Source organism: Arabidopsis lyrata, assembly GCF_000004255.2.
Source record: "Arabidopsis lyrata subsp. lyrata unplaced genomic scaffold ARALYscaffold_6, whole genome shotgun sequence".
In the NCBI taxonomy this organism is placed as follows: domain Eukaryota; kingdom Viridiplantae; phylum Streptophyta; class Magnoliopsida; order Brassicales; family Brassicaceae; genus Arabidopsis; species Arabidopsis lyrata.
Genome location: NW_003302550.1, coordinates 8,735,514 through 8,760,281, shown reverse-complemented (window position 1 = coordinate 8,760,281; position 24,768 = coordinate 8,735,514). Strand labels below are relative to the sequence as shown.

The 24,768-nt window shown below is 36.8% G+C and overlaps 8 protein-coding genes across 8 annotated transcripts; 5 read left to right on the top strand and 3 right to left on the bottom strand.

The window, feature by feature from the left end:
• The first annotated feature begins 188 nt into the window (after positions 1-188).
• On the top strand, positions 189-869 carry LOC9308020 (copper transporter 5). The gene has a single exon (XM_002873963.2). It carries the CDS (start codon positions 257-259, stop codon positions 692-694), a length of 438 nt encoding a protein of 145 aa, XP_002874009.1. The 5' UTR covers positions 189-256; the 3' UTR covers positions 695-869.
• Positions 870-879: 10 nt separating this feature from the next.
• On the bottom strand, positions 880-2,160 carry LOC9310076 (protein LURP-one-related 16). Its single transcript, XM_021020875.1, has 3 exons — positions 1,687-2,160; positions 1,346-1,606; positions 880-1,181 (listed from the first exon to the last, which is right to left on the bottom strand). The coding sequence occupies exons 1-3, from the start codon at positions 1,924-1,926 to the stop codon at positions 1,035-1,037; spliced, it is 648 nt and encodes a 215-aa protein (XP_020876534.1). The 5' UTR covers positions 1,927-2,160; the 3' UTR covers positions 880-1,034.
• Positions 2,161-3,191: 1,031 nt separating this feature from the next.
• LOC9310075 (guanine nucleotide-binding protein subunit gamma 3) lies at positions 3,192-5,897 on the top strand. Its single transcript, XM_002873962.2, has 5 exons — positions 3,192-3,553; positions 4,883-4,935; positions 5,022-5,066; positions 5,157-5,201; positions 5,398-5,897. Exons 1-5 carry the CDS (start codon positions 3,365-3,367, stop codon positions 5,813-5,815), a joined length of 750 nt encoding a protein of 249 aa, XP_002874008.1. The 5' UTR covers positions 3,192-3,364; the 3' UTR covers positions 5,816-5,897.
• A 2,972-nt stretch (positions 5,898-8,869) lies between these two features.
• On the top strand, positions 8,870-9,797 carry LOC9310074 (germin-like protein subfamily 3 member 3). Its single transcript, XM_002873961.2, has one exon. It carries the CDS (start codon positions 8,951-8,953, stop codon positions 9,584-9,586), a length of 636 nt encoding a protein of 211 aa, XP_002874007.1. The 5' UTR covers positions 8,870-8,950; the 3' UTR covers positions 9,587-9,797.
• A 199-nt stretch (positions 9,798-9,996) lies between these two features.
• On the top strand, positions 9,997-12,158 carry LOC9308019 (polyubiquitin). Its single transcript, XM_021022645.1, has 2 exons — positions 9,997-10,104; positions 10,592-12,158. Exon 2 carries the CDS (start codon positions 10,592-10,594, stop codon positions 11,966-11,968), a length of 1,377 nt encoding a protein of 458 aa, XP_020878304.1. The 5' UTR covers positions 9,997-10,104; the 3' UTR covers positions 11,969-12,158.
• Positions 12,159-12,274: 116 nt separating this feature from the next.
• LOC9310073 (protein PLASTID MOVEMENT IMPAIRED 1-RELATED 1) lies at positions 12,275-16,658 on the bottom strand. Its single transcript, XM_021022644.1, is given in 4 exon segments — positions 12,275-13,557; positions 13,674-14,094; positions 14,097-16,120; positions 16,525-16,658. Coding segments are annotated over 3 exon segments (3,501 nt in total). The 5' UTR covers positions 16,090-16,120; positions 16,525-16,658; the 3' UTR covers positions 12,275-12,470.
• Positions 16,659-19,239: 2,581 nt separating this feature from the next.
• Positions 19,240-21,111, top strand: LOC9308018 (ribosomal RNA processing protein 1 homolog). The gene has a single exon (XM_002873959.2). It carries the CDS (start codon positions 19,352-19,354, stop codon positions 20,957-20,959), a length of 1,608 nt encoding a protein of 535 aa, XP_002874005.1. The 5' UTR covers positions 19,240-19,351; the 3' UTR covers positions 20,960-21,111.
• Positions 21,067-23,897, bottom strand: LOC9310072 (protein trichome birefringence-like 5). The gene is made up of 5 exons (XM_002871902.2): positions 23,194-23,897; positions 22,618-22,810; positions 22,181-22,374; positions 21,799-21,957; positions 21,067-21,608 (listed from the first exon to the last, which is right to left on the bottom strand). Exons 1-5 carry the CDS (start codon positions 23,766-23,768, stop codon positions 21,284-21,286), a joined length of 1,446 nt encoding a protein of 481 aa, XP_002871948.1. The 5' UTR covers positions 23,769-23,897; the 3' UTR covers positions 21,067-21,283.
• Positions 23,898-24,768: the final 871 nt, after the last annotated feature.

Genomic DNA, 24,768 nt, shown 5'->3' with positions numbered 1-24,768 from the left:
TATTTTTTTGCTCTCTTGTTAAATACCCCCCTTTTCCCACTTATTTACTTAAATGCCACTATGACTTTGTTTTTGTAGACCGTTTTATAAAATGGATAAAGCATTGTGTTGTTATAAGCCCACTGGACTATAATGTGAGCCCACTATCTTCTAATTAATCCAACAAACCAAACAACAGCTTCATCGTTTTATCTTCTTCTTTGAAAGTTGAAACGTATCATCATCAATCAAAGCAGCTCAAATCAAGCTCGCAAAGATGATGCACATGACCTTCTACTGGGGAATCAAAGCCACAATTCTCTTCGATTTCTGGAAAACTGACTCATGGCTCAGTTACATCCTCACTTTAATCGCTTGCTTCGTCTTCTCCGCTTTCTATCAATACCTTGAGAATCGTCGCATCCAATTCAAATCCCTTTCCTCTTCCCGTCGTCCTCCACCGCCTCGCTCTTCCTCCGGCGTCTCTGCTCCTCTTATCCCCAAATCCGGTACCAGATCCGCCGCTAAAGCTGCTTCGGTGCTTCTTTTCGGCGTCAACGCTGCGATCGGTTACTTGCTGATGCTTGCTGCTATGTCCTTCAACGGAGGCGTTTTCATCGCCATCGTCGCCGGATTAACCGCCGGATACGCAGTTTTCAGATCTGATGACGGCGGTGCTGATATCGCGACGGATGATCCATGCCCATGTGCTTGAATCTTGATTGGTGATAAAAAACCTAAATCGGAAAATCCCAAAAAGGTGTGTGTTTGATAAAATTGATGTTTGTATTGTTGTTTATTTCTGTATAATAATTAGTTGTCTTTGTAACGAATTATCGATCTAAATGCGTTTCTTTAAAAATTGCAAATTTTAAATGTTTGAGTTCTTATGATTGAGCCATATAAATTCCCCAGATTTGATCTGGAAATCATATAAACTTGTAATAATGTATAATCTGCTACAAGCAAAAACTCAACACTTGCAAGGTCCATTGTTACATGTTATGATGGTTTAATACATGAGTTCTGTGACATAGATAGAGTGATAAATAGATTTAGCAGATGGTAGATTCGCCATGAATATAGTCGAGAATAGCGATGAGACCGACGATGAAAGCTTGGTCCACATTTGGTTTGACAATTACATGATACAAATCCTTCTTGTTCCCCACCATTTCCTCTATCTCTTTCTCTATTCTCACCTGTTTTCATTTTGTTTATTATTATCATCTTCTTCAATTATTATCAGTGTCTTGTACGACTTTTAAGACCAATTATCTTGCCATTTTTCAACACAATTTGTCAGAAATTGAGCTACATCAATCACTTTTGATCAAACTTGTAAGAAGTACAGTAACATTATTACCTTAGCTATGGTTCTGCCTTCTGAATTTATGATGTTACAAGCTCTCTCTGCGAAAGAGCCTGTGATCTCTACATAGTTGTTGCGAGTTGATGATATCTTCAGCGGTTTACCGTGAACTAAGATTTTGATTGAACTGTTTTGAACCAGACATGAATCTTTCGGATCTTTCAAGGTGAAAACTAACCTCTCTGCTCCTTCATTGTCATACCCAAAACCTTCCCATTTCTTGTGTACCATGTTCAGTGCCTGCACTATTCCTCCCTGACACCAAATAAGATTAACATTGTACACTCTTTCCTTTGAATAATCTAAACTAAAGCATAAACATAAAACTTGGTTACCATTTTGCGGATGAGAAGCAAATCATTACCATCACCATTTCTCAATAGAAGCTTGCCTTTGCTTCCAAGAACTCCACATCCATGAACTCTAAACACTACTTGTTGTTTGCTATTGCTCACTATGAACCCTCCTCCGTTCACCATATGCGGTCGTCGCCGCACCACCAGCACCGTCTCTGATTCCGATGAGTATCCCTGGCTCACCCCCGGATCCACAGTCTGGCTGCTTCTCGCACCCATCACATCTATACACACTCGTGCGTTTTAGTTATATTCAATACCTCCTGACGAGCTCTTAATCCTTATATATACACTTCAACACTTATGTAATGATATACTTGATCAAGATGCCAAGTGTTAATTTTTATGACAAAGACTTCAAAAGCTTAATGAAAAAGATGCTAAGTATCTATTTTTGTGGTAAAAGTCTTCAAAAGCTTAAGATTTAATAAGCGGCAACTTGATTAATTATTGGTGTGAGTGGGCATTTCTAAAGCTAACATGAGATGCGAACATTTGAAAATCTCTTCTCAATGCGACAAAGGTTTCCTTATTTTTTTTTTATGGGTGAAATTTGTGAAAACTACCATAATTTAGTTCATATCATGACCATTTAATTGAAAAAGACATAATCAACCATTTGGTGAATAGTACAGACAAAAATGTTATCTATCATCTTCAATATCTCTTTCTCATTTATGTGCAATCCAAAATATTGGAGTTTCTATTTTTCAAAATTTTGGTCCGATCTTATCATACTAAAACAAATACAATTATTTATTTGCGCATATGCCTTGATTTAAAATAAAATAAAAAACGATCTCAAAATAATCGAGAAAGAGTATCAGATTCCATAGAAGAGATCATATATAGTCATATTTTTTTCTAAAAAAATATATTAAAATGTTGTTTTGTTTTATTTACAACATGTTTATTTTTTTGTTAAAGAATCTATATAACATGTTATTCTATAAAACATAACATTAAATATAATAATGAACTATAGGTAGATTAGATGGAAACTGGAAGCTAAACAGTCTTTGAAACTTAACAATCTCATACTTGCACATAGCAAAAAGAGACTAGCTTTTCCAACATATCTTGAGTTATGCAATTTGGAATTTCGAATCAGAATTATAGTAAGTGTTCCGAAATCTATATATATATATATATATTATAAATATCTTAATTGTTTATCAACGTTCTCAATACTTCTCATTGTTTTACCATCCAAATCCTAATTTGAAAATAAAATAATTAATGTCATTACAATAGACTAAGAGTATCTCCAATGCCCAACTCTATAGTTTCCTCTAAAATAGAATTCCTCTAAAATAGAGGAAATTATAGAGTTGGGCATTGAAGATGGTCTAAAATTATAGAGTTGGGCATTGAAGATGGTCTAAGGATTAAAAATAAAAGGTTAAAATAAAATAAAAAGAGAGATAATCCTTGTCAGATGCTATAATTACCGCCTCTGCCACCAACCTCTCTCTCTTCTCTCTACTACACTAATCTCTCTCTTTCTCTTTCTCTTTTTTCTTTCTCCTTTGCATTGTTTTTCTCACTCGCTCACTCGCCGTTTCTTCTTCCTTCCTTCCTTCTTTGGTTCACTTCTCTCATAACATCACTGCATGTTTCTCTCATAAGACTCGACGAACCATTCCTCTCCGAAAAAATGTCTGCTCCTTCTGGCGGTGACGGAGGAGGAGGAGAATCAGCTGCTGGAGTGAGTTCGTCGTCTCTTGCTCCGTCGTCTCTACCGCCGCCTCGTCCTAAGTCTCCGCCGGAGTATCCAGATTTGTACGGGAAACGCAGAGAGGCGGCGAGAGTTCAGATGCTCTCGAGAGAGATTGGTTTTCTCGAGGCAAGTCTCTTATACTTACTTCTTTATTACTATTTTTAAAACAGTCCTTTTCATTTTCTTTTTTTAATCTGCCATTTTTGATTACTCTGAGGAAGTGTCCGAATATTTTGAATTTCATCACTCATTTGTTTTTATTACCCTGTCTTTAAAAAATTGCTACTAGTATATTAGTTTCTGATTAGTAAATTAATTAGTTCTAATTGTACTACTATTTGATTTATTTTTTCGTTTGTGAGAAATGAGTTTGTTGATTTGTTAAAAACTTGGTCCCTACTATATCCAGGTTGGTTTGGACTCTGGACCGTTGTGTTATGTTTTGACAGCAATTATAGAAACCCAAGACATTTAATTTTTATTTCTTCGCTTAGATGCTCTCAAAAACGAATAATTAATTTCTGTCATCAGACACATTTCTATTTCTATATCTAATCAAATTCAAACTAGTACTATGATATGCAACAAGGACTTTGCCTACTTAAACTAATGCATGTTTCATTAATTGAAAATTAATTTGAATCATTTCTATTAAAAATTTTGTTAGTTGAGGGGGTTTCAACGGATCTTTTCATTGAAAACTAAATTAATATGGTTCCTATACTTTTCAATTAACCTCATTAATTTCATAATCAGGGTTTTTTTTTTGGGTTATAGAATATTGTACTTACATTCTGTTCAACCTTTAAATTAAGGATACGTAAAAAGTAAATAAAATGTTAAAAGTTAAAAAATGTGATCATGTATGTTGTAGTGTGAAGTGACCTATGAGACGCCCATTTACTCAGTTGTTTGCATCACTGAGGCCTAATGTGTTCGTGCATGTGTACTATGAAAGTGAGTGCTTAGTCAAAGAGAGAGTATTAAAAGTAAAAATATATAAAGATAAAGAAGAAAGGAAAAAGAAGCATTAGAAGCAAAGTAGCTAGGGAAAGATCTAAAAAATATATTGAATTTGGTTAGCTTCCATTGCTGATTTTGTTTTGTTTGCTTTACCATATCAATCAATTTTTGTGAAAGTTTTTGTCTTTTATTGCTATCTGCGTTTGATAGGACCAATTCTTGTTCACCTTTTTCTTCATGTTGCTTTCTCACTTCCTCTGTGATTACTTTCTATAGTGCATATAGTTGGGGTAATTAATTAAATTATTTTTCTACACTGTATATGTTTACTTTCTCCTGAGAATTTGAAATATGAAATTCTTGTTTTGTTGTGTGTTTGTCCCTTTAGTGTCTACTTGTGAATTTAGCTCTTCTCCTATTTGCCAATAACATTTTACTTCCGGTTAGTTAATGAAGTTTCTTAACCGATATTTCGAATTTCGTCATGAGCAGGGGGAAATTAAATTCACTGAAGGCGTACAACCGGCTTCTAGATGCTGCAAAGAGTGAGATGATCTCTCTGTTTTAAAAACTTTGTATCAGTTTTTGTTCAGTTTGGTTAATTGATAAAATATATGTTTTGTTGTGGCAGGGTCTCTGATTTTGTTGTTGCAAATTCTGACCCTTTGATCCCTGCGTAAGCATATTTCTAGTTCACTCAGTCACTACACTTTTCTCTTACCCTGCCTTCCCTAACAATTCTGTTGTTATTTTTTCATACTGACAGACAACGAAAGAGTCGAAGATCTTGCCGGTTCTGGAAGTGGCTCTGGTAAGAATTTACACGGCGACTGGTGCATTTTTAATATGTATATGAATTGATACAAAATTTGCATAAGACAAATAGTATGACAAAATTTGCAAATAGTATGAAATGTTTATAGGCAATGCTTGTTCTTAGATGGTTAGAATGACAAATGTGTATATCTATCTTAACAAAGTGATACTAATTAAATAACTCGATGCAGTGGCCCGTGTTTGAGCCTGGTGAGTTTCTGCTGTTGCTGCCAATCCAAATGTTCGTGCCATCTGAGGAAACCCAAGTGCTGCAACTGTACATCTTGCAGCTGTATTGGGTCCAAATGCTGCGACGGGTCGTGCTGCTCAAACATTTGTTGTTGCCCGAGACCAAGCTGCCCGAGCTGTTCATGCTTCCGAGGTTGCTGCTGTTCATGTCCGGACATGTCTTGCTGCATTCCCAGCTGTTTCCGCAACTGCAGTTGCACTCGACCGTCGTGTCTGAATAAAAAGAAGAGCTCATGCTGCAGCTGCAACTGCAAGATCAGATGGTCATCTTGTTTTAGATGTCCCAAGGTACGACTTTGTTCTTGTTGTTTTTGCAATTGTAAAAATCTATGTTCTAATCCTTGTTGTTTAGCATTCTAAACATTATTCTTCTATAAGTAATATTTTTTTGTTTCAAATTTTTTCTTTTATCTCTTAAAGGAAGCAACTCTTTCTTATTTTTTGTAATAAAATTGTGAATATTTTTGTCTTTGTGTAAGTGATATATAATGATGATTACTAGTTTACTACTATCAAGCGAGCCTGCCATGGGATATGTAAATAAATCAAGAAACGGCAATCCGTTTCGCAGTTAAAAATTCAAAAAAAAAATCATATACACGTAAATAAATCGAGACATGTTTGTTAACAAAAAAAGAAAAAATCGAGACATGTTCTTATTGTCAGCCTATACGGCTCAATTTTTAAAGTTTCGTAATTTTGTTTATAACGAAACTCCATTTTTTTCAATAGCTAAGGTAAAATGGCTAAAGGCAAAGAATGACTACAATTTGGTACATAGCTCTCATTAGCTAAAAAATTAAAAAAAAAAAAACCCTTTGCATGTAAAATTAAATAGGTTAAGCAATAAAATCGATTTCCTCTCGGTTTAGCTTTATACTAGTGGTCTGAATTCTGAAATGAATCATCATAACTGAATGATAACGAGATAATTATAGCCAAAATTTCACGAGATTCGTAGGACACAACTAGATACAAAATTGACGAAACATATATAACAGAGATCCGACATAACTGCTTATGTCCGATGGGTTTAGAAAAAGATCTCAGAGATATTCGTATTAATTGCTAAACTATATTCTATTTTTGATAAAAGAAGTCAGAGAGAATAATTCAGCAGAGGGTAAAAAAATAGATTTCATGGTGAAAAAGAAAAAAGAGAGAGAGATAAATTCGTATTCGTGTAATAATTGATCAAGGGTTTCTGGTTTTTGTACGGTACGGATCCAACTGAGGGATCAGAAGTCAGAAGTGAAGGTCTTTTCTACTCTTTTTCTTTTCTTCATCTTTGTGAGTTTTATTGTGTGATGTATTTTTAGAGGTCCCATTAAAGAGAGAGTGAGGTGTTGTCTATGTCAAGAGTAAAATTAATAAAAGAGGGGTTGAAAACGAAATTAGATGAAGTTTAGGGTACAAAAAAGTGTCAGAGAGGGATGGTGTGGACCTCTCTGCAAAGAAAAATTATTAAATGCAATTTGTCAATGTAGCATATGGCTCGATGCATTATGTGAATTCTATACTCATCTCTTCTCTGACACTCTCCGCTTGTTGTCGCTGGTATTTATATCTTTCATGTTATTATTATTTTCATAGTAAAATAAAAAAAGTCGACAGATCGATATCTATCTTAATATTTAGATTAATCATATTTTCCTTGATTAAAATGATAATCTACATTATCATATGCTAAATGGTAGCTCTAATTGGACTTTTAAAACATTTTCCTATGCAATATTTCTGCTTATGGTTTTTTTTTTTTTTTTCACTTTCTTGCTTAGTTTTGTTCATGCATGTTTTTCTTTATAGGCTTCTTTGTTTTGGGCTTATCTCTTTATACATTTTATCTGGGTGTCAGGTCCAGTTGTTATGTTACCAAATTCAAGAAGCCTATATTGCATGAACCAAAGTTTTTGGCTAAACAAACAAACACACAAAGGCTTTTGTTAACAGTACTAAAAATCTCAAGAAGCCCATGATTAAATCAAGTTTTGTCCACATTAGACTAGTTTTAGTTAATAGTTTGTTAGATGGATTATAATTTTTTTTTTTTTTTTTTGTGTGATTAAGTTGTTAATTAGTTAGTTAGATTGAGCTTATTAAAACTGTTTGTAAAGAAAGCAGTGTACATTATTGGCTTATTCTTTTATCCCCTTGTTGTTGCTCTTGGAGAAGCAAATGTTGAAGCTGTCATATGGTAGAATCAAGTCTAACAAACTATACAATTTGTTAACTAATAATAGACCAATTGCGTAAAAGAAAAGATGCTCCAAAAAATCACAATGTCAAGAACAAAAGATTAAATGTAAAAAAATCCAAGATTTGCCTATACTGTAGACTGGATTTGGAGATAGTAAATGCCCTGAGCTAAAGGCAACGTTGAAGAGCCACACGATTTTGGAAGTTGCTGAAATGAGAAGATAAGTAATTGTGCAGAGGAGTCCAAATTAGAGAAGGAAGAGACATGTTTGCTCTTTACCCAAAATTGGACCACACCAATCTCTCTTCTTCTCCATTCCTTTTTTTCTTTCTCATATCTTCTTTACAAAAATATCTCATCAAAAAGAGGTTCCTTTGGGATATTTTGATCTTTGGGAGCTTCTAACAGCTTTTACCTTTCAAGATTCCAATTCTTACTACGTTGTACATTCTAGATGTCAGAATCGAAACCTCGAGGATCGTTCAAACTTCAAAATAATGATTTTATTTCTCTTAATGCTAAACTATTACGTACGTAGATTTAGTACCATACCAATGAATTATCCTCAAAAAAAAATATTCATAACGAAGCTTTTAATTAGTTCATAGTTCATACTAAGAATTGTTGCAATTTAAAAAACTCTTCCTAACGTCATTCCCGTTGCTTTCACAAGTGTTTACAAAGTCATTGTTGTACAGCGACAAGAGAAATTGAGGACATTAACTATAAGAGTAAAATTAAAATTCATTGGTAATGATCTTCAATATAACCTTCCTTTGCTAACCGATTTTTCACATGAATTTCATTCTCTCTTGATAAACGTGACTTCCTAACGTTGGATACAACTTTCTTAAGAATGATGCTCGTCTTCGATAACCTTGAATTTGACCTCTTAACAACACATTTCCTAATTTCGGATAAAACTCTAATTTTTTAATATATTAGATTTGTACTTTGAAACAGGATGATTAGTTTACAGCTGTGCCAGTAGAGTAAAATTTTCTTAAGCATTTTTAACATCTTACTGAAAACGAACCGTTTATCACCATTCTCCAAACTGACAAAAATCTCTGACATGAAGCCCCATCAGAGCCATGTGGGGTTTTCTCCCACGTACGTACACCCAAAGTTCACATGCATGCAATACTAAAAAATTAAGATGCCTCTGGATTGCTTCAAGACCATCCTCACGTTAAACCATATCAATATCTTCTCAGTCTCTATATAAACCAACCTGCTTCTCTTTCTGCCTCATAACATCAAGAAGAGCTCTTATCTATAAAACATTTTAAAGAAAAATGAAGATGATAATCCATATTTTCTTCATCATCTCCCTCGTTTCATCCATCTCTTTTGCCTCTGTTCAAGATTTTTGTGTAGCTGATCCCAAGGGTCCTCAAAGCCCATCAGGGTACTCTTGCAAGAACCCTGACCAGGTCACCGAAAATGACTTTGCATTTTCCGGACTCGGCAAAGCTGGAAACACTTCGAACATCATTAAAGCCGCTGTGACTCCAGCCTTTGCGCCTGCTTTTGCAGGCACCAATGGCCTTGGCGTCTCTCTGGCTCGTCTTGACTTAGCCGGTGGTGGTGTCATTCCTCTTCACACTCATCCTGGTGCTTCTGAGGCCCTTGTAGTCATACAAGGCACCATTTGCGCCGGATTCATCTCCTCTGCTAACAAAGTTTACTTGAAGACTCTCAACAGAGGCGATTCTATGATTTTTCCTCAAGGGCTTCTTCATTTTCAGCTTAACTCTGGGAAAGGCCCTGCCTTAGCCTTCGTCGCCTTCGGAAGCTCCTCCCCAGGGCTCCAGATTCTACCATTTGCTCTGTTCGCAAACGATTTGCCTTCAGAACTCGTTGAAGCCACAACGTTCCTTAGCGATGCAGAAGTTAAGAAGCTTAAGGGTGTGCTTGGAGGAACTAATTAAACGCCTCTTAATTTCATTTTTCATTTAAAATAAGTGGTTGTGCGTTTTGTTATTCGAGTTCCTTAAGCATTTTGATTTCGTTTCTAATGATTGTTTTTCTTTATGAGTTGTTATTGGTCTCAATGTTTCATTTTTATAGTCTCTTTGGCTTGAATTGTAATAACTAATAAGCATTACATTGCAGATGTCTAAGTGGCTTCTCAAATCTCAACTATATCTCTTGACATTTTCACTAATAAGATTGAGCATGTTCAAAAAAGTAATAAAAAAACAGAAGAAGAAATATCAATTACAAATTGACAATGAGGTAAATATATCTCTAATTAGATTAGATAACGACAATTCTTTTATATGAAAAAAAGGTTTTGGGCCAATTGGGCCAATTAATTAAAAGTCGGTTTTGGTTACCACTATATAAGAAACAAAAGGATATTATTTCTCTGATTTCTTCGTCTCTCCCAAAAGAAAAAACCCTAGATCGCTCTTCAAATCTCTTCCTAACGATTCTCTCTTTCAAGGTACGTGTTTCTCTACTGGCTCTTTTTGATTTAGCTTCTGATCTTTCGTTTAGGTTTTTCTGATGTTCGATTCTGGTTCCTTAGATGATTGAATCGATTTCGTTTCATCTATGCTTTTCTAGATTTGATGGTTTATCTTGCTTTGATATCTCAACGCCGATTACTAAGATCTCTATTCGTAGTTCGTCAGATTTGCATGTTTGTAGAATTTTGTGATCTTTCTGGCCTTTTATATCTTTGGATGAGAAGTGATATCGTTCAGATCTGTTCAATTTCTTGCTTGATTGTGAAATTCTCACTATGAATTGTTCTATTCTCTCTTTGATTTGAGTTATTATGTCAATTGCATCAAATTATTCGTCATCTCTTATATGTGATTGTCTGCCGATAACGTTTAAGTTCTCTGGCTTGTTTTGAATTCTCTTTACGGCTTCTAATTCCGTTTATGTTTGCTGATCGATTATTACTTTGCTTTCTTTCTTCGCAGATGCAAGTTTTTGTGAAAACACTCACTGGTAAGACCATCACTCTCGAGGTTGAGAGCTCTGACACCATCGACAATGTTAAGGCAAAGATCCAGGACAAGGAAGGCATTCCTCCGGACCAGCAAAGATTGATCTTCGCTGGTAAGCAGCTAGAAGATGGCCGTACCTTGGCTGATTACAATATCCAGAAAGAATCAACACTCCATTTGGTTCTCCGGTTAAGAGGTGGTATGCAGATCTTTGTCAAGACCCTGACTGGCAAAACCATCACCCTTGAGGTTGAAAGTTCTGACACTATTGATAACGTCAAGGCTAAGATCCAGGACAAGGAAGGAATCCCTCCGGACCAGCAGAGGCTTATTTTCGCTGGTAAGCAGCTTGAGGACGGAAGGACTCTTGCTGACTACAACATCCAGAAGGAGTCGACACTTCACCTTGTTCTTCGTCTTCGTGGTGGTATGCAAATCTTTGTGAAGACTCTCACTGGTAAAACAATCACCCTAGAGGTTGAGAGCTCAGACACCATTGACAATGTCAAAGCTAAGATTCAGGATAAAGAGGGAATCCCACCGGACCAGCAGAGGCTTATCTTTGCAGGTAAGCAGCTAGAGGATGGTCGCACACTGGCTGACTACAACATCCAAAAAGAGTCAACCCTCCATTTGGTGCTTCGTCTTAGAGGTGGTATGCAGATCTTTGTGAAGACCCTAACTGGCAAGACTATCACTTTGGAGGTTGAGAGCTCAGACACAATCGATAACGTCAAGGCAAAGATTCAAGACAAGGAAGGGATCCCACCAGACCAGCAGAGACTCATCTTTGCTGGGAAACAGCTCGAAGATGGTCGGACTCTTGCAGATTACAACATCCAAAAGGAGTCTACCCTCCATCTTGTGCTTCGTCTCCGTGGTGGTATGCAGATTTTTGTGAAGACACTTACCGGAAAAACCATTACTCTTGAGGTCGAGAGCTCAGACACAATTGATAATGTCAAGGCTAAGATTCAAGACAAGGAAGGGATCCCACCAGACCAACAGAGACTCATCTTCGCTGGGAAACAGCTTGAGGATGGTCGGACACTTGCGGATTACAATATCCAGAAGGAATCAACCCTTCACCTTGTGTTGCGTCTGCGTGGTGGAATGCAAATCTTTGTAAAGACTTTGACAGGTAAGACTATTACCTTGGAGGTTGAGAGCTCAGACACAATTGATAATGTCAAGGCTAAGATTCAGGACAAGGAAGGGATCCCTCCGGACCAACAGAGACTCATCTTCGCTGGGAAACAGCTTGAGGATGGTCGGACTCTTGCAGATTACAACATCCAGAAGGAGTCGACTCTTCACTTGGTTCTTCGTCTTCGTGGTGGAAGCTTCTAAGCTTTTGTGATCTGATGATAAGTGGTTCTTTGTGTCTCATACACTTGGGAGGTGAGATCTTCTTCACCTGATTAAGTTTCCGTCTGTGGGAAAACCTTTTACCTATCTATGTTCTCAATTTTCTATTTTCTTATGAACCTTTTGTTGCTGTTTCAACTTTTAATAATAATCCAAGTGCATGTTAAACATTCCTCTTTCTAGAAATTATTATACCCTTTGTGTCCAATATATTCGAAGCATGGAATAGAGAGACCAGGATTTTTAGTCTATGTAACATGTCTGAGTAATTGATTTCAAAGGATTTTGTTTGTTCGTTGGTAATTTGTTCCATTGATCTTTTAACTGTACCACAAACAGCGATTAGTTTGATACGCAAAACCTAAACTACACAATATAAAACACATGCACCATTTGAAGTGAATCTCTACACACAATTCACCACATAACATTAACTTTACTTAGCATCAAAAATACAGAGCAGACACATGCTACTTCTTCAGTTTCATTTTGGCATTATCACATTCGGATTTCGAACGTGTGTGTTCAACTTTCCCATTTTCCCAAGCTCTTTCCATTTAGACCCAGAACCAGAGACACCCCACAACTTATCACCAGGCTTTGTCGAACCCAATTTTGGTTTCATAAGAGGAAGCTTGTTGTTCCCTTTCCCCATTCCGTTAGCCATCAACCATCTTGAACCAGACTGCACCTGCTGCTGCTGAGTCGTGATTCCCCATGGTTTCTTATCGGTCTCGCTCTTCATACCGGTAAGATGTACCTCTGAGATTTTGTACTTAGGGATTCCTTGTTCCTCCATGGGTTTCTCTTCTTTCTTTGCATCACTCGCCTCAGCTTCCTCCTCTTCATCTGTTTTCCTCAGCTCTGAAACTGTGCTGTAGATTTTGGGCTTTGGAGGGACGAACAATCTCTCAACTTGGATAAGAGAAAGCATAGGAGCTCCTACTGGCTCGTAGTTCCTTAGAGGATCTCGAAGTTGCACCATTAGTGCTACGGTGAAGGTATTCCCCAGTAAACCACATTTCCTTCCTTTTTTTCCCTTTCTTTTCTCCCCTTTTGATCCTTTACGGATAAAGTTTAGCGGGTTTGCATGATGGGCAGCCAAAATTTTTGAAGTTCGCTCATTTATTTCGTCTTCATCACCAATGTCCCCTGAATCTAACTTCATCCACTCATCAAGCGTCAAGGAGAGTCCCATTAAACCATCATCATCATCATCGTCCCCATCATCTTTTATGTCCAGAAGTTGTAACCCGGCGGCACCTTCTAGACCAACGCACCCGCTTTTCCCCTGGAAGGCTGAGATATCTCCAATAGATTGTGCAGTGATGTCTGAGGGTGCATCTTCATCTGACATTCCTGATTGTATTCTCAATCCTTCCAAAGAAAGTGCTTCAATCTGATCCATAGCCAAAGGAGCAAGATCTTCAAGTGATACATACTCCGAGTCAAAGGTATTGTTACCAGAACTTGAACCAAACTTTTTTGGCTTAGCTGCAAATGATGTTCGTCTTTCAGCTCCCCTCACAAAACCAGCTGCATCATCAGATTCATGCACTAATACATGATCCCTGTGTTGAGAAGATAAGACAAATACACCCAACTTGTAAGCAAAGCTATTTTAAGCACAATTTTCAGGTAAAACTTTCCACAAAACAAAACGAGTAATGATAAGAGTGATGCAAACCTGTCCCCACCGTCAATTGTAGGTGAAGTTTCCCACAACACCTCTTCCATGGTTTTCCCTGTTACATCATCCAAAGGCATTACTTTATTTGCCTGCATCGAGAGCTTCTCAATTCCAGCAGTGGCTAGTTTCTGAAGTATCTCCATGATACCAGAGCCCATCTCAGCAGGCACCACCACTGGGTTTGACACTTGCATGATCAAGCTGCCTCCAGCTTTAGAGTTCCTGAACAATAAGGGATTCATTGACCGCAAGAACCCTCCATTCTTTGTCTGCACAACTGGACCCAAGCCATCTCCAAGAGGAGGCAAATCAAATGGCTCCTTCACTGGAAAATCAGCTGGATGAAATGCATCACGACCATTGTGAGGCGGACAGTTTTGAAATGTGTTTTCATTCATACCCCACTCACGCATCAAGATTCTGTTTCCAAGCCTTCTAACATTTTGGCCCTGGGTTGGCTAACTCTTGCTTGAGCTTCCAACTGGTACTCTTCTTCTATATCATGAACGAGGGATGCCAGATCGAAACCTTCTTCAAAATCCGACTCATACTCGTTAGAAAAGTTTTCATCACATTCCATTTGGGGATCATCACCTTCAATACTTAAGTCAAACAAAGAACCTGCCGCTAGGGTTTCCATTTCAAACTCTCTTAACAAGCGCTCCCTTGGGGACTCAGGTTCACTCTCAGAACTTAGACCAAAAGGGCTGTGTTCTATACCTAGCATGTCTAAGAACTCACTTGCCACAGATTCAGCCACATCTCTCGAACATGATGGTGCTGCTTCCTTCATTGGTGTTATAAAACATTTATCTTCGTCTCCATGGTTTTCTCGATCTTCCTCGTCTTCTGACGCAGTTGTTTCCAACATTTCTATACTTTTCAAAGCTGATTCAAGATCTTTCATTATCATTTCTTTCAAGTCTCTCTCACCGTTCACTACCTCTTCTGCATCTTGAGGAACAACACTTTCCTCGTCCTTTGGAGAAACTTTGTTCCCCTCTTCTGGAGCCAACTTTTCTGTACCAATCTCAACAGCTTCCTCACTTCTATCAATAGTAGCTTCGCCAACAATCATTAATTCCTCAAAAGGAACATCAGTTTCATTCCCATTTACCGAGGGCTCTTCTGAAGGCAAAATTTCTGTACCAACTTCATCCCTTCCAGCCGTAGGAACTTCACCAGCTTTCTTCAATACTTCAAAAGGAGCATCAGTTTCATTGCCGTTTACCAAGGACTCTTCTGAAGGAAAAATTTCTGTACCAACTTCATCACTTCCAGCAGTAGGAACTTCGCCAGCTTTTTTTATTTCCTCAAAAGGAACAACAGTTTCATTCCCAGTTCCCAACTCGCTTTGAAGTGCATTTGCATCTTCGTTTTCATGAGATATTGACTCAACAGGTTCAATGTATTTAGTGACAACGTCAAATTCGAACTGAGACTCATTTGGAGGATCCACCTTCTCCTCATCAAATTTTTGATACAAAGTGTTTACAGAACTACCCAGGTCAGATTGTGCAGCGGGCAAAATTTCATGAAGATCTTTAATTTCCTCCATATTCTGGGACGAAGGATGCGATTCTTTGTTAACAATACTGTGATCGTAACGCCGAGCTGTGGACTTTCCATTCCCTAGACTAGACTTTGCACTGATAGTTCTTGTCAACCCTGTGTTATTACTAGTTTGTTTTACACTTGAAGAACTGCGGAAATTCTGAGTGCTACCTGATGAAGCAGGATTACGAGTATCCCCAACAACAGTGTACCCAAAACTCATGCTTAAAGTAGCACCATTAGCCTTTCCAGTCAACTGAAATGTTGTTGACCACTTACCCGAGCTTTTCTCATCCTGCAACTCCTCAAGTGTGAGAGGAAGCAATTTAGTGAGATCCATTCGATGTTTTCCTAGATCAATCTCAGGAGATCCAACCTGAGCAACATACAACAAGAAATGCTTAGCTTCATACTTAGCTGAGTGATGCGGTCCACTTCTGCTTCCGTATACCGAGCATGTATGTGTCAGCTTATCCTTAAATTCAGCTCTTCCATTGGAAACTTTTGCAGGACGAGTGCTTAAAGATTCATCACGACGTTTCCAGTGCACAGTGAGAGAAAGATCCTGGAATATCGGGGGTAACCCTTCAATGGAATGGACTTGAGCAGAGAAACAACAATTGAATCGGCGGTTTCTGACATGATTAATCGCTCTGAGAGGCCAATTCCAAAACGATTTCTTCTCCTTATGAGGCTCAGCCAAGTTGCTTCGACTCAAAGGTTTTGTTGGAGTCTTATTAGGACCAGCAACCGAACCCCTAGGATTCTTGTTCACATACAGAGCTTCGCCTATTGTCTCAACCTCCTTCAACAATTTCTGGCTACTAGAAGATTCCTCACTGTTAACTTTACTCATCATGTACTGAGAATCCAGAGAATGAAGCAGAAATCTGCAGAAAGAATTTTGTCAGTATGAGAGAAGCAATCTAGCTCCAAGCAACAACAACAGTTTTCAAACAAAGTAATAGGAGCCTGTAGCTTTGACTTGTACACAATCAATTGAATGTGAGCTTTGCTATAAGCTCGATGAGGTCCAATGACTACAAACTCTCTCGACGAATCTCACGCCATAACATTTGCAATTCTCCAGATTTTCCCATGAATTTAGCAAGCAAAATTAAAATTAACGATTACAATAATAAATTTTACTCTACGGGTCATGCGAGGTAGATCCAATTTCAACAAATGATCGTTGCTAATTTGGCCACAAATATAACCAAACGAAGCAACCCAACATCACTGAGTTTCAAGCAAAAGTCCAAGGAAGACGGAGAATTGAAGAAGTCGAACTCACCGGCGTGAAATGGCGACTAAAGAAAAGTCGTCTCCGTCGAAGCTTGGAAGAAGAGAAAAATGGTGGAGGGGCGCGTCAGAGACGAAGAACACAAGAAAGATAGAAAAAAAAACTTTGTTTTATTCCATCATCATTTCTTCTTCCCTTTGTTTTAAATTTATTCAACTTTTTTTTGTATTAATAATAATATTCGTGAAGTTACCTATACTTTCTCTATTTCATACAATTTGTCTGCAAATATTATTTTAGTGCTATATAACCCTCGTGTTCATTATACTTTTTATTTAATGTCCAATAAATGATATCTCAGATCCAATCTAATATCAACGTAATAGTTATAAGGGGAATTGCATTCTATAACCAACAAAAAAATTATAATTCAACAACTAACCATACTAACCATGCATCTATGATATTCTTTGTATTATGTGTATTAATGACAGCTTTACCCTTTAGTCATCTTTCCATCCTTTCTCTCTTTTTTTATTTATTTTTTTTTATTCTCCCTTTGTTTATAATTATAACTAGTTTTTTATATGAATTGTTTAAATTTTGTAATTTCATTTTTAAAAAAGGGAATTGGAGGCTATAACCAAAAAAAATCTTTATTAAACAAAATAAGCATACCTACAATATTCTTTATATTATCAATGATAATGACAAATATGTTCTTGTTGCATGACTTACAGTTACCATTGTGCTCTCTCCTTTACATCACACTTTCTTTTATTCACACCGATTTTCTCCTCCCCTCCTTTATTCACTCTTCTTTTCTTTCACTTTTTTTTTATTCTTTCATTTATATTTGCACTGAATATCTTCACACAAATTATTCAGATTTCATATTCTCACTTAAAAACATATATATTTACGTTCATGATTCTTTAAAAGAAAAAGACTTAAGACTTTTTTTTGAATAAATTTTTAAAAACTTGATAAAAATTTATAACGAACTAAAATATGATTATAAATACATACATTTTTGTACTACATAAAACACAAGAATAAAAAAATAGCGTGAGATTATTTTTTAGGTGCAATGTCCCTTATTCGACATGTGTTTACCTCGAAAAATTGGGTTTTATATGTTGTGTTAGTTAGGAGTATAACTTCCTTTCTTTGATATGCATTTAATTTGGTCATTTGGGTTCTCTATGTTATATCCCTTAGGGTATAGCGTTTTTTATTCGTCGTGCGTTTAATTCAGCATTTTGTGCTCTCTATGTTGTATTTGTTAGGGTATAACACTCTTTTTATACATCTGTTTTTGGTTTGAGTGAAGGTTCTTAGGTTTAATATTTTAAGTTAAAGGTTTATTTATTTAGATTTGTGGAAAATAGTATAGTACAATATTCTATTCATATAGATTCTATATAGTACGCCTTGTATTTAAATACAAACACTATTCACTATTATAAATTTTTCACATCCTATTGTTAAAATTCAAACTATGTTTCATTCAGAAAAAAATGTATATATTTTTTAGATAGATTTGAAATTTCGATCTCTCTTTGGTTGCTCTTTGGATTGATACTTTCACATGTGTTTAATTAAAGATATTTGGTTATCTTTTAGGTATAACATCTTCTCGAAAAATTGGGTTTTTAATATTGTGTATTTAAGGTATGATATTTTTTTTGTGCGTTTAACTTTGTCGTTTGGGTTCTCTATGTTGTATCACTTAGGGTATAGTGTTCCTTCTTTATCATGCGTAATATTTTGTATTCTTTGTTATCGTCACCATACTATATAGAACACTAAAATGATCTATTCAATTTTTCTAAATAAATTCATTATTTTAATTTTAAAATTTATTAATACCATTTTTAAAGATATATTTTAGATTTGGGTTTAGACTTTTGGATTTAGGGTTTAGTATTTTAGAGTTAAAAGTTGGTTTAAGTATAATATATAGGAAATAATATAGTACTATATCTAATTTGTGTGATTATGTATAGTACACCATATTTTTAGTTACAAACACTATTCACTATTTAAAAAATTTATGTCCGTTTTAAATAATTCAACCAACGTCATATTCAGAAAAAAATCTACTTTTTTCTACATAGGATCACAAAGTTAAATTAATTTGATTTTAAAAGCTATGTACCAAACAAATGTGAGAGGGTGGATTAAAATTTTGTTCAAAAAAAAAAGAAAAAAAAAACAAAATAAATCACTTTCACTCTGAAGCACATATACGTGTGCTATACTTAAGGGTGTTTTTGTCATTTCTCTATATCTGATGGTTATTCTCTTTGTTTTTAAAATTAGTGTGCTATATTCTTAATTTCATTTATCTTTTTGGTCACTCACCTAAATAACCCTAGTTATAACTTGAATCCCATTTTTTTGAACAAAAAAAAAATTGAATCCCATTTTAAAAAATTTTCTAGATCAAAGATTGGATATGGATGGATGTTTTCTCCATAAGTTAGGGAATATAAATATTACAATTACCAGTTTGATGCAACGTCAATTTCTTTTTATGCGAAGAGAATATTTTGAAAAATACTTTTGCATTTCAGACAAAGAAAAATGTTCGTTTTTCAAAAGTTCAAAAAGACAAAAACAGAGCTACTTTTGAGTTTTGACCCCAAAAAAATAAAATACAAGAGCTATTAATTATTCTGAGTTATATTAAAAAAAAAATTCCTAGAGAAAAGAAAAAACAATTCAAAAGATAAGGGTTAAAATGTAAAAACAAAAAAATGAAAGAAACGAAAGCTAAACCCTAATCCTTTGTTACGTCCTTCTTTCTCTTTATCTCCCAACCTCTCCACCCAGAATCTGCCGTCACCTTTCTTTCCTCAAAAATTCGATAACAATGGTGAAACGGAATCGAGTTTCGCCGGCAGAACAAGCATTACCCATTGAAGAAGATTGCAAATCGTTGATAAAAAAGCTTGCTTCGTGCAAGCAATCAATCCGCGACAGATCCTTGCGAACTGTTCTTCGTACTTGGCTCCCAGAACAAACTGAAATCTCCGATGAAGATATGAAGAAGCTATGGCAAGGAATCTTCTATTGCATCTGGCACGCCGATAAGTCTCTTTACCAATCAGAACTCATTGATCGTCTCTCTTCTGCTATTCAATCACTTCCTCTTTCTTTGTCTCTCCATTACTTCACTGTCTTCTTGTTCACCATGCGTCGTGAGTGGTCTCGTATTGATCGGCTCAGGTTAGATAAGTTTTACCTCTTGATTCGAAGGTTTTTGCACGGTTTCTTCTCTCTTCTTGATAGCAATTCATGGGATTTGGAATTTACTCGTCGTTTGATGGGTGTTTTGTTCGATGGGACTTTCCTTGCTGGTGATAAGTTTCAAGGGAATGGTGTTAACTATCATATAGCTTCTACTTTTGTTGAAGAGCTTAGGCCGTTTCTTCCTTTAAGGAAGGAGGTTTTGGAACTTCTTTTGGCTCCCTTTGTGACCATTTTGGGTGTTGTTACTGATAAGATTTTGGTGGGGAAGATTAAGAGTAATTTGTTTGAGGAGTTACTGAAGATGGGGAAGAAGCTGCTTATAATTAAGAAATCTGGTAATGATGTAGTGCCTGAGGATGATGATGTAGTGGTTTTGGGTTCTATTGCTTTGACTATGGAGTTTGCAAAGAGGTTCTATGAGATGGGTTCTACTCCGGAGTGTCATCAGGGTAATAGGAAATCGATATTTGCTCTTCACAAGGAGTTCTTGCAGTTGGAGAAGGATATGTCGAGTTCTGGTATCGAAGTTTCTATCGCAGAAGCTTCTCGTCCTGGCAGCGATGAAGTCCCTGAACTGGTTCCTGTGTCCGAGTCTGAATCAAATACTGGTTCTAAGTCTAATAAGAAGATTGTTGCGAATGGGTCTTCTTCAAAGAAAAAGGGTTTGAAGAAATGTTCAAAGACTAAAAAAGGCAGTGTCAAGAAGGATGCTGTTATGGATAATGTTATCGATCTTGGTAACAAAGATGAAGCTTTTGATGAGACTATGATATCCGATCTTCGACAGGAGTTTGAGAAGGTTGCATCTGAAATGAGTCCGTCAAAAAGTGAGGTTGCAAGTGTCTGTGAAGTAGCAGAGCCTGTGTCAATATCCAAAAAGAGCAAGAAGAGGAAAAGAGAGAACAAAGGGGAAGAGCAAGTTATTACTGTTAACAGAGATGTAGCAGAGACAAGCTTAGCTGGCCCGAGCAGTGAGAAAAGCTCAAAGAGAGTAAGATTCGCAATGAAGAACAATTTGGTGTGGAAGCCTCATTGCCCTCTACCTCCACAAGATTTGAGGTGTCCTCCGTCTGCTACGCCAAGAGGAAGTGCTCTGAAGCAAGGAATCCCGGCCGGTCCAGTGAGGGAGTTGGCTTCCCTGAGTAGGAAGACGAAGAAGAAAGTGAAACCAGCTGCACGTAGAGGAGTGAAGACGATCAAGAATTTGAAGAAGAAATTGTCGCCATGAAAATGGAGTGTCGAGTCATTTGTTGCTTTGCTACTAGTTTTTCTTTAAATCTTTGTTATAGTTTCAACTTTCAATATGTATTCAAGATTTTGTTTGCTGATTTGACATTTATGAGAAAAATGTTTTCCATTAAAACCTGAAAATCTCAACCTGATTCCGTTTGTTCGCACCTCTACATGAAAAGAAGATAAAACAACTTTTCAGCTCCCAAAATCAATAAATTACACAAAATTTGACATCACTACTACAACTGTGAAGACTGGATTGGTCATTTGTTTCTGCTCTTCTCTTACTATCTAATTTTGTTGATGTATGTGCTCAACTTTAGGAATGTGGTTGAAGGAGCAAAGATGCGTAGATAAGATGGTTCCAAACATCGGGAACTCCCGGCAGGCACCAGTGGCTGCAATCCTGTCGCCTTGTTGACACTTTTTTACCATCCGTATTGGTCTTACCGTAGATTGATGGATGCCCGTCTTTGCGGAAATTAGTCAGCTTTGTCACGTTTAGAAGAATCACATGAGCTTGCATCTCCTTTATGGCTTCCTCGACTATCTTCATTTTCAAAGGATAGGAATCGATGATTGAACCTTTCTTTACCGGTTCTACCTCCCCGTTGCATGACCCTCCCGAGTCCCACTCACCTCCCCTGTTCAAGTAAACATAATACACTGAAGAACTTAACTCTTCTATAAAAAAACTGCAACAAGAGTATACGGGGGTGGGGTATAAAACAATCAAACCAAATTTGAACCTAAGAGCTGAAACCGAAATGTACTCGTTTATAGTTCAAAATAATGTAAAAGATTTTGGGTGGTAAAAATGAGATAAGGGCTTACCGAAAATGGGCAGAGGAGTATCCGCGATAAAATACAAGCTGCTTTTTGGGATTCACATTCTCATCGATCCATTTTGCCCAAGTCTTCAACGACCTTCTGTATGCTTCAGTAGCATCAAATTTCGGATAGATGTAGTCACCTTCTTTGTAGTAGTTTTTCCTGCACTAATTTTATTCACCAAGTCATTCGCCATTAGTGGCTCTTCATTTTCTCTATGATGTCATGAAGCAAAATTACAAAAGTACAATGGGATACACCACTAATATCAAGCTTTAAGGTGATAAGTTCAGAACTTTAATGAATACTACAGGTGAAATTTGGGATTTGGAAATTCTCCGATTAGTGAAGAATAGTGATAAAGCAGAAAAAGAAAGAACCATACCCTCTGGCGGTCTTTCCATGAACCCACCAATGTCCAGTGTTAAAGACAAGAATGTCAGCTCGCTTCCATTTAGCATGTGACTTGTCAATGCGATCAATCGAAAGGGTGGGATTAGTATTTCCTTGAGCATTTGCTCTAACTCCTTCCCTCACAAGAAAATGTGACCGTACAAACTCTACTGTGCAGTTGTAATCCTGCCAGACATTATCAAACCCCTACATTAATCAAGAGAAAAGGATGCACACATATGGATACTTTTCTCAAACAAAACTATGGCAATCAATGCAACAAAGAATTAAAAGTTACAAAATGGGGTGCTGGGAGTTATAATAAACTCCAGAGAACCCATATTAAAACACAAGCAGTGTAGATAACCACAATACAAGTGAACATTCAATCGAAAATATATACAATCATGAGCAGAAGAGTGGACTTACTACAAACTTGAATACAAAGTAGCCTCTCCCTTTTGTTATATTGTGGCCATGAACCTCGTACATTCTACTCTTATCAGATAAACCTTCTCGAAGAACGCAAAGCATTGATTCAAACTGGTTACGATTCATTGAATCTCCAACCAACATCAAACTTTTACCTCGTAGCTTCACCAAGAAGTCTGTAGCATTAAACCTATGATCGGAAAGTCAATAAGAAGGGATATATACATTCTATGCACAAACAGTAATGATACATGATGTGTTTCTGCTAATCGTATCAGTTAAAGTGTGACAGTAAATACATTGATTCAAAGACTAACCATTTACCTATACATCCACACTAACAATTGTCCAAATACTCTTCGCTTCACAGTTCACAATCAGCTAATAGGAAAATTCGACTCATGAAAACAACCAGCACAAAGCTATATATCTCTCCCTAACATCAGTTCAATACTGATCAACATTTTCTTTGGATTGACAATAATGCTCAACATTCTTCCATCGCCGTAGCTTCAAATCAAGTATAATAACAATGGCGGCGAGAATAGAGAGAATTTGAAAAGCGCATCATACCGTGGAAGGTCACAACCGTCAGGCTTCCATCTCCAATTAAGATAGTCAGAATCACGCCTCCCGTTCCTCTGGCAATCAAAAGCTTCATCCACATAAGGACACGATCCAGGCTGATACAATGGATACTCATCATCGTCCTTAACCCACGATCCCTTGTACAAATCACAGCCTCTCATCTTCTCAGCCACCGCATGGTCCACAGATTCACCGCGCGATCCTTCTCCGCCTTCTTCTTCCACTTCAGTTGTCTCCGTGCGCGAATCTTCCACATCTTTTAGTTTCAGCTCAATCTCTACCGCGACGTCATCGCCGCCGCGGCGTGAATCTCCTACCTCCTTTTGTTTCGTTTCCACGGTGACGTCACCATCGTGAGGTTCGATTTGAGGGAGGAGAGGCGTAGGAGGGGGTAGATCGACGGCGGAGAGAGGGATGTCGGCGGCGTAGTAGGGAGAGAGAGAAGGCTCGAGAGAGCGTCTAGTGAAGAAGAAGACGCTGCATAGGAAGATAACGACGAAGAGCGAAGTTGTCACAGTGTAGGAGACGATGGTGCGAGGGAAAGAAGAAGAAGTCGACATTGTGAAGCCACCACCATTGGAGCTACGCAGAACTCATCTCACCGTGAGATGCGACTTTGGTCATTATATGTATTCCCATCATTTTCTATGTTATTAAGGTAAATATTTAAACCAAATTATATCTCTAGTAAATTACTAAATTTGGTCAATAAGTTGATGAATGTATCAAAAGCAATCACTAAACTCTATATGTATAATCATGTTTAGTATGAAATGTTAGATCTGTTTATAGTAGCCAGGGCCGGTCCGAAGTTTCTAAATTTTTTTTAATGCCCTACGCATAATTAACAATTTGGGCCTTTTTGTTAATGTAAAAAAAAAAAAAATTCTCCCAAAAAAAGTGTTTAACAATGTGAGACCCTAAGCGGTGGCTTCACTTGCTTGCCCTCCGGACCGGCCCTGATAGTAGCGATGAATTAATCAAATTGATTATCCTTGTCAAAAGACTTTTTAAGTAACACATGAAAACAAAATACAATGATTTCTGTTTGAACTATACATCCAACAATTTGAAATATAATCAGTTACGTATTTTTTTTTATGTTTATGTTAGGATAAAAATCTCTCATATCACAATTGTGGAAATATACTACTTTCACACAGCTATGTAGAAAGCATGAGAAGATGAAAACATGATAGAAAACTGTGTTGCCGACAACTTTCTAGATCCCTAGCCATTTCATCGGCGATATTGATAATTGGGATCGACGAACTTGATAACAATTCGCATCCACAAACTTCAATCTTCAAAATTTTGCAACTTCGGACTCGATTATCATATTTTCTCTTGATTTTAGTTGTACTAAAAAACTTATGTTAGATGTTGAAAAAAATCTAAATTTAATTTGGTTTTTACAAGAACGAAATGGTGCACACAAACAATACACTCATATGATTCAAATCACTAGGTTAGATGTTATCATCGATGTTTTTTAGTCTACAAAATATATAAAGGGAGAGTTACTAGATTAACCCAAATTTTGAGTTTAATTACTAGATT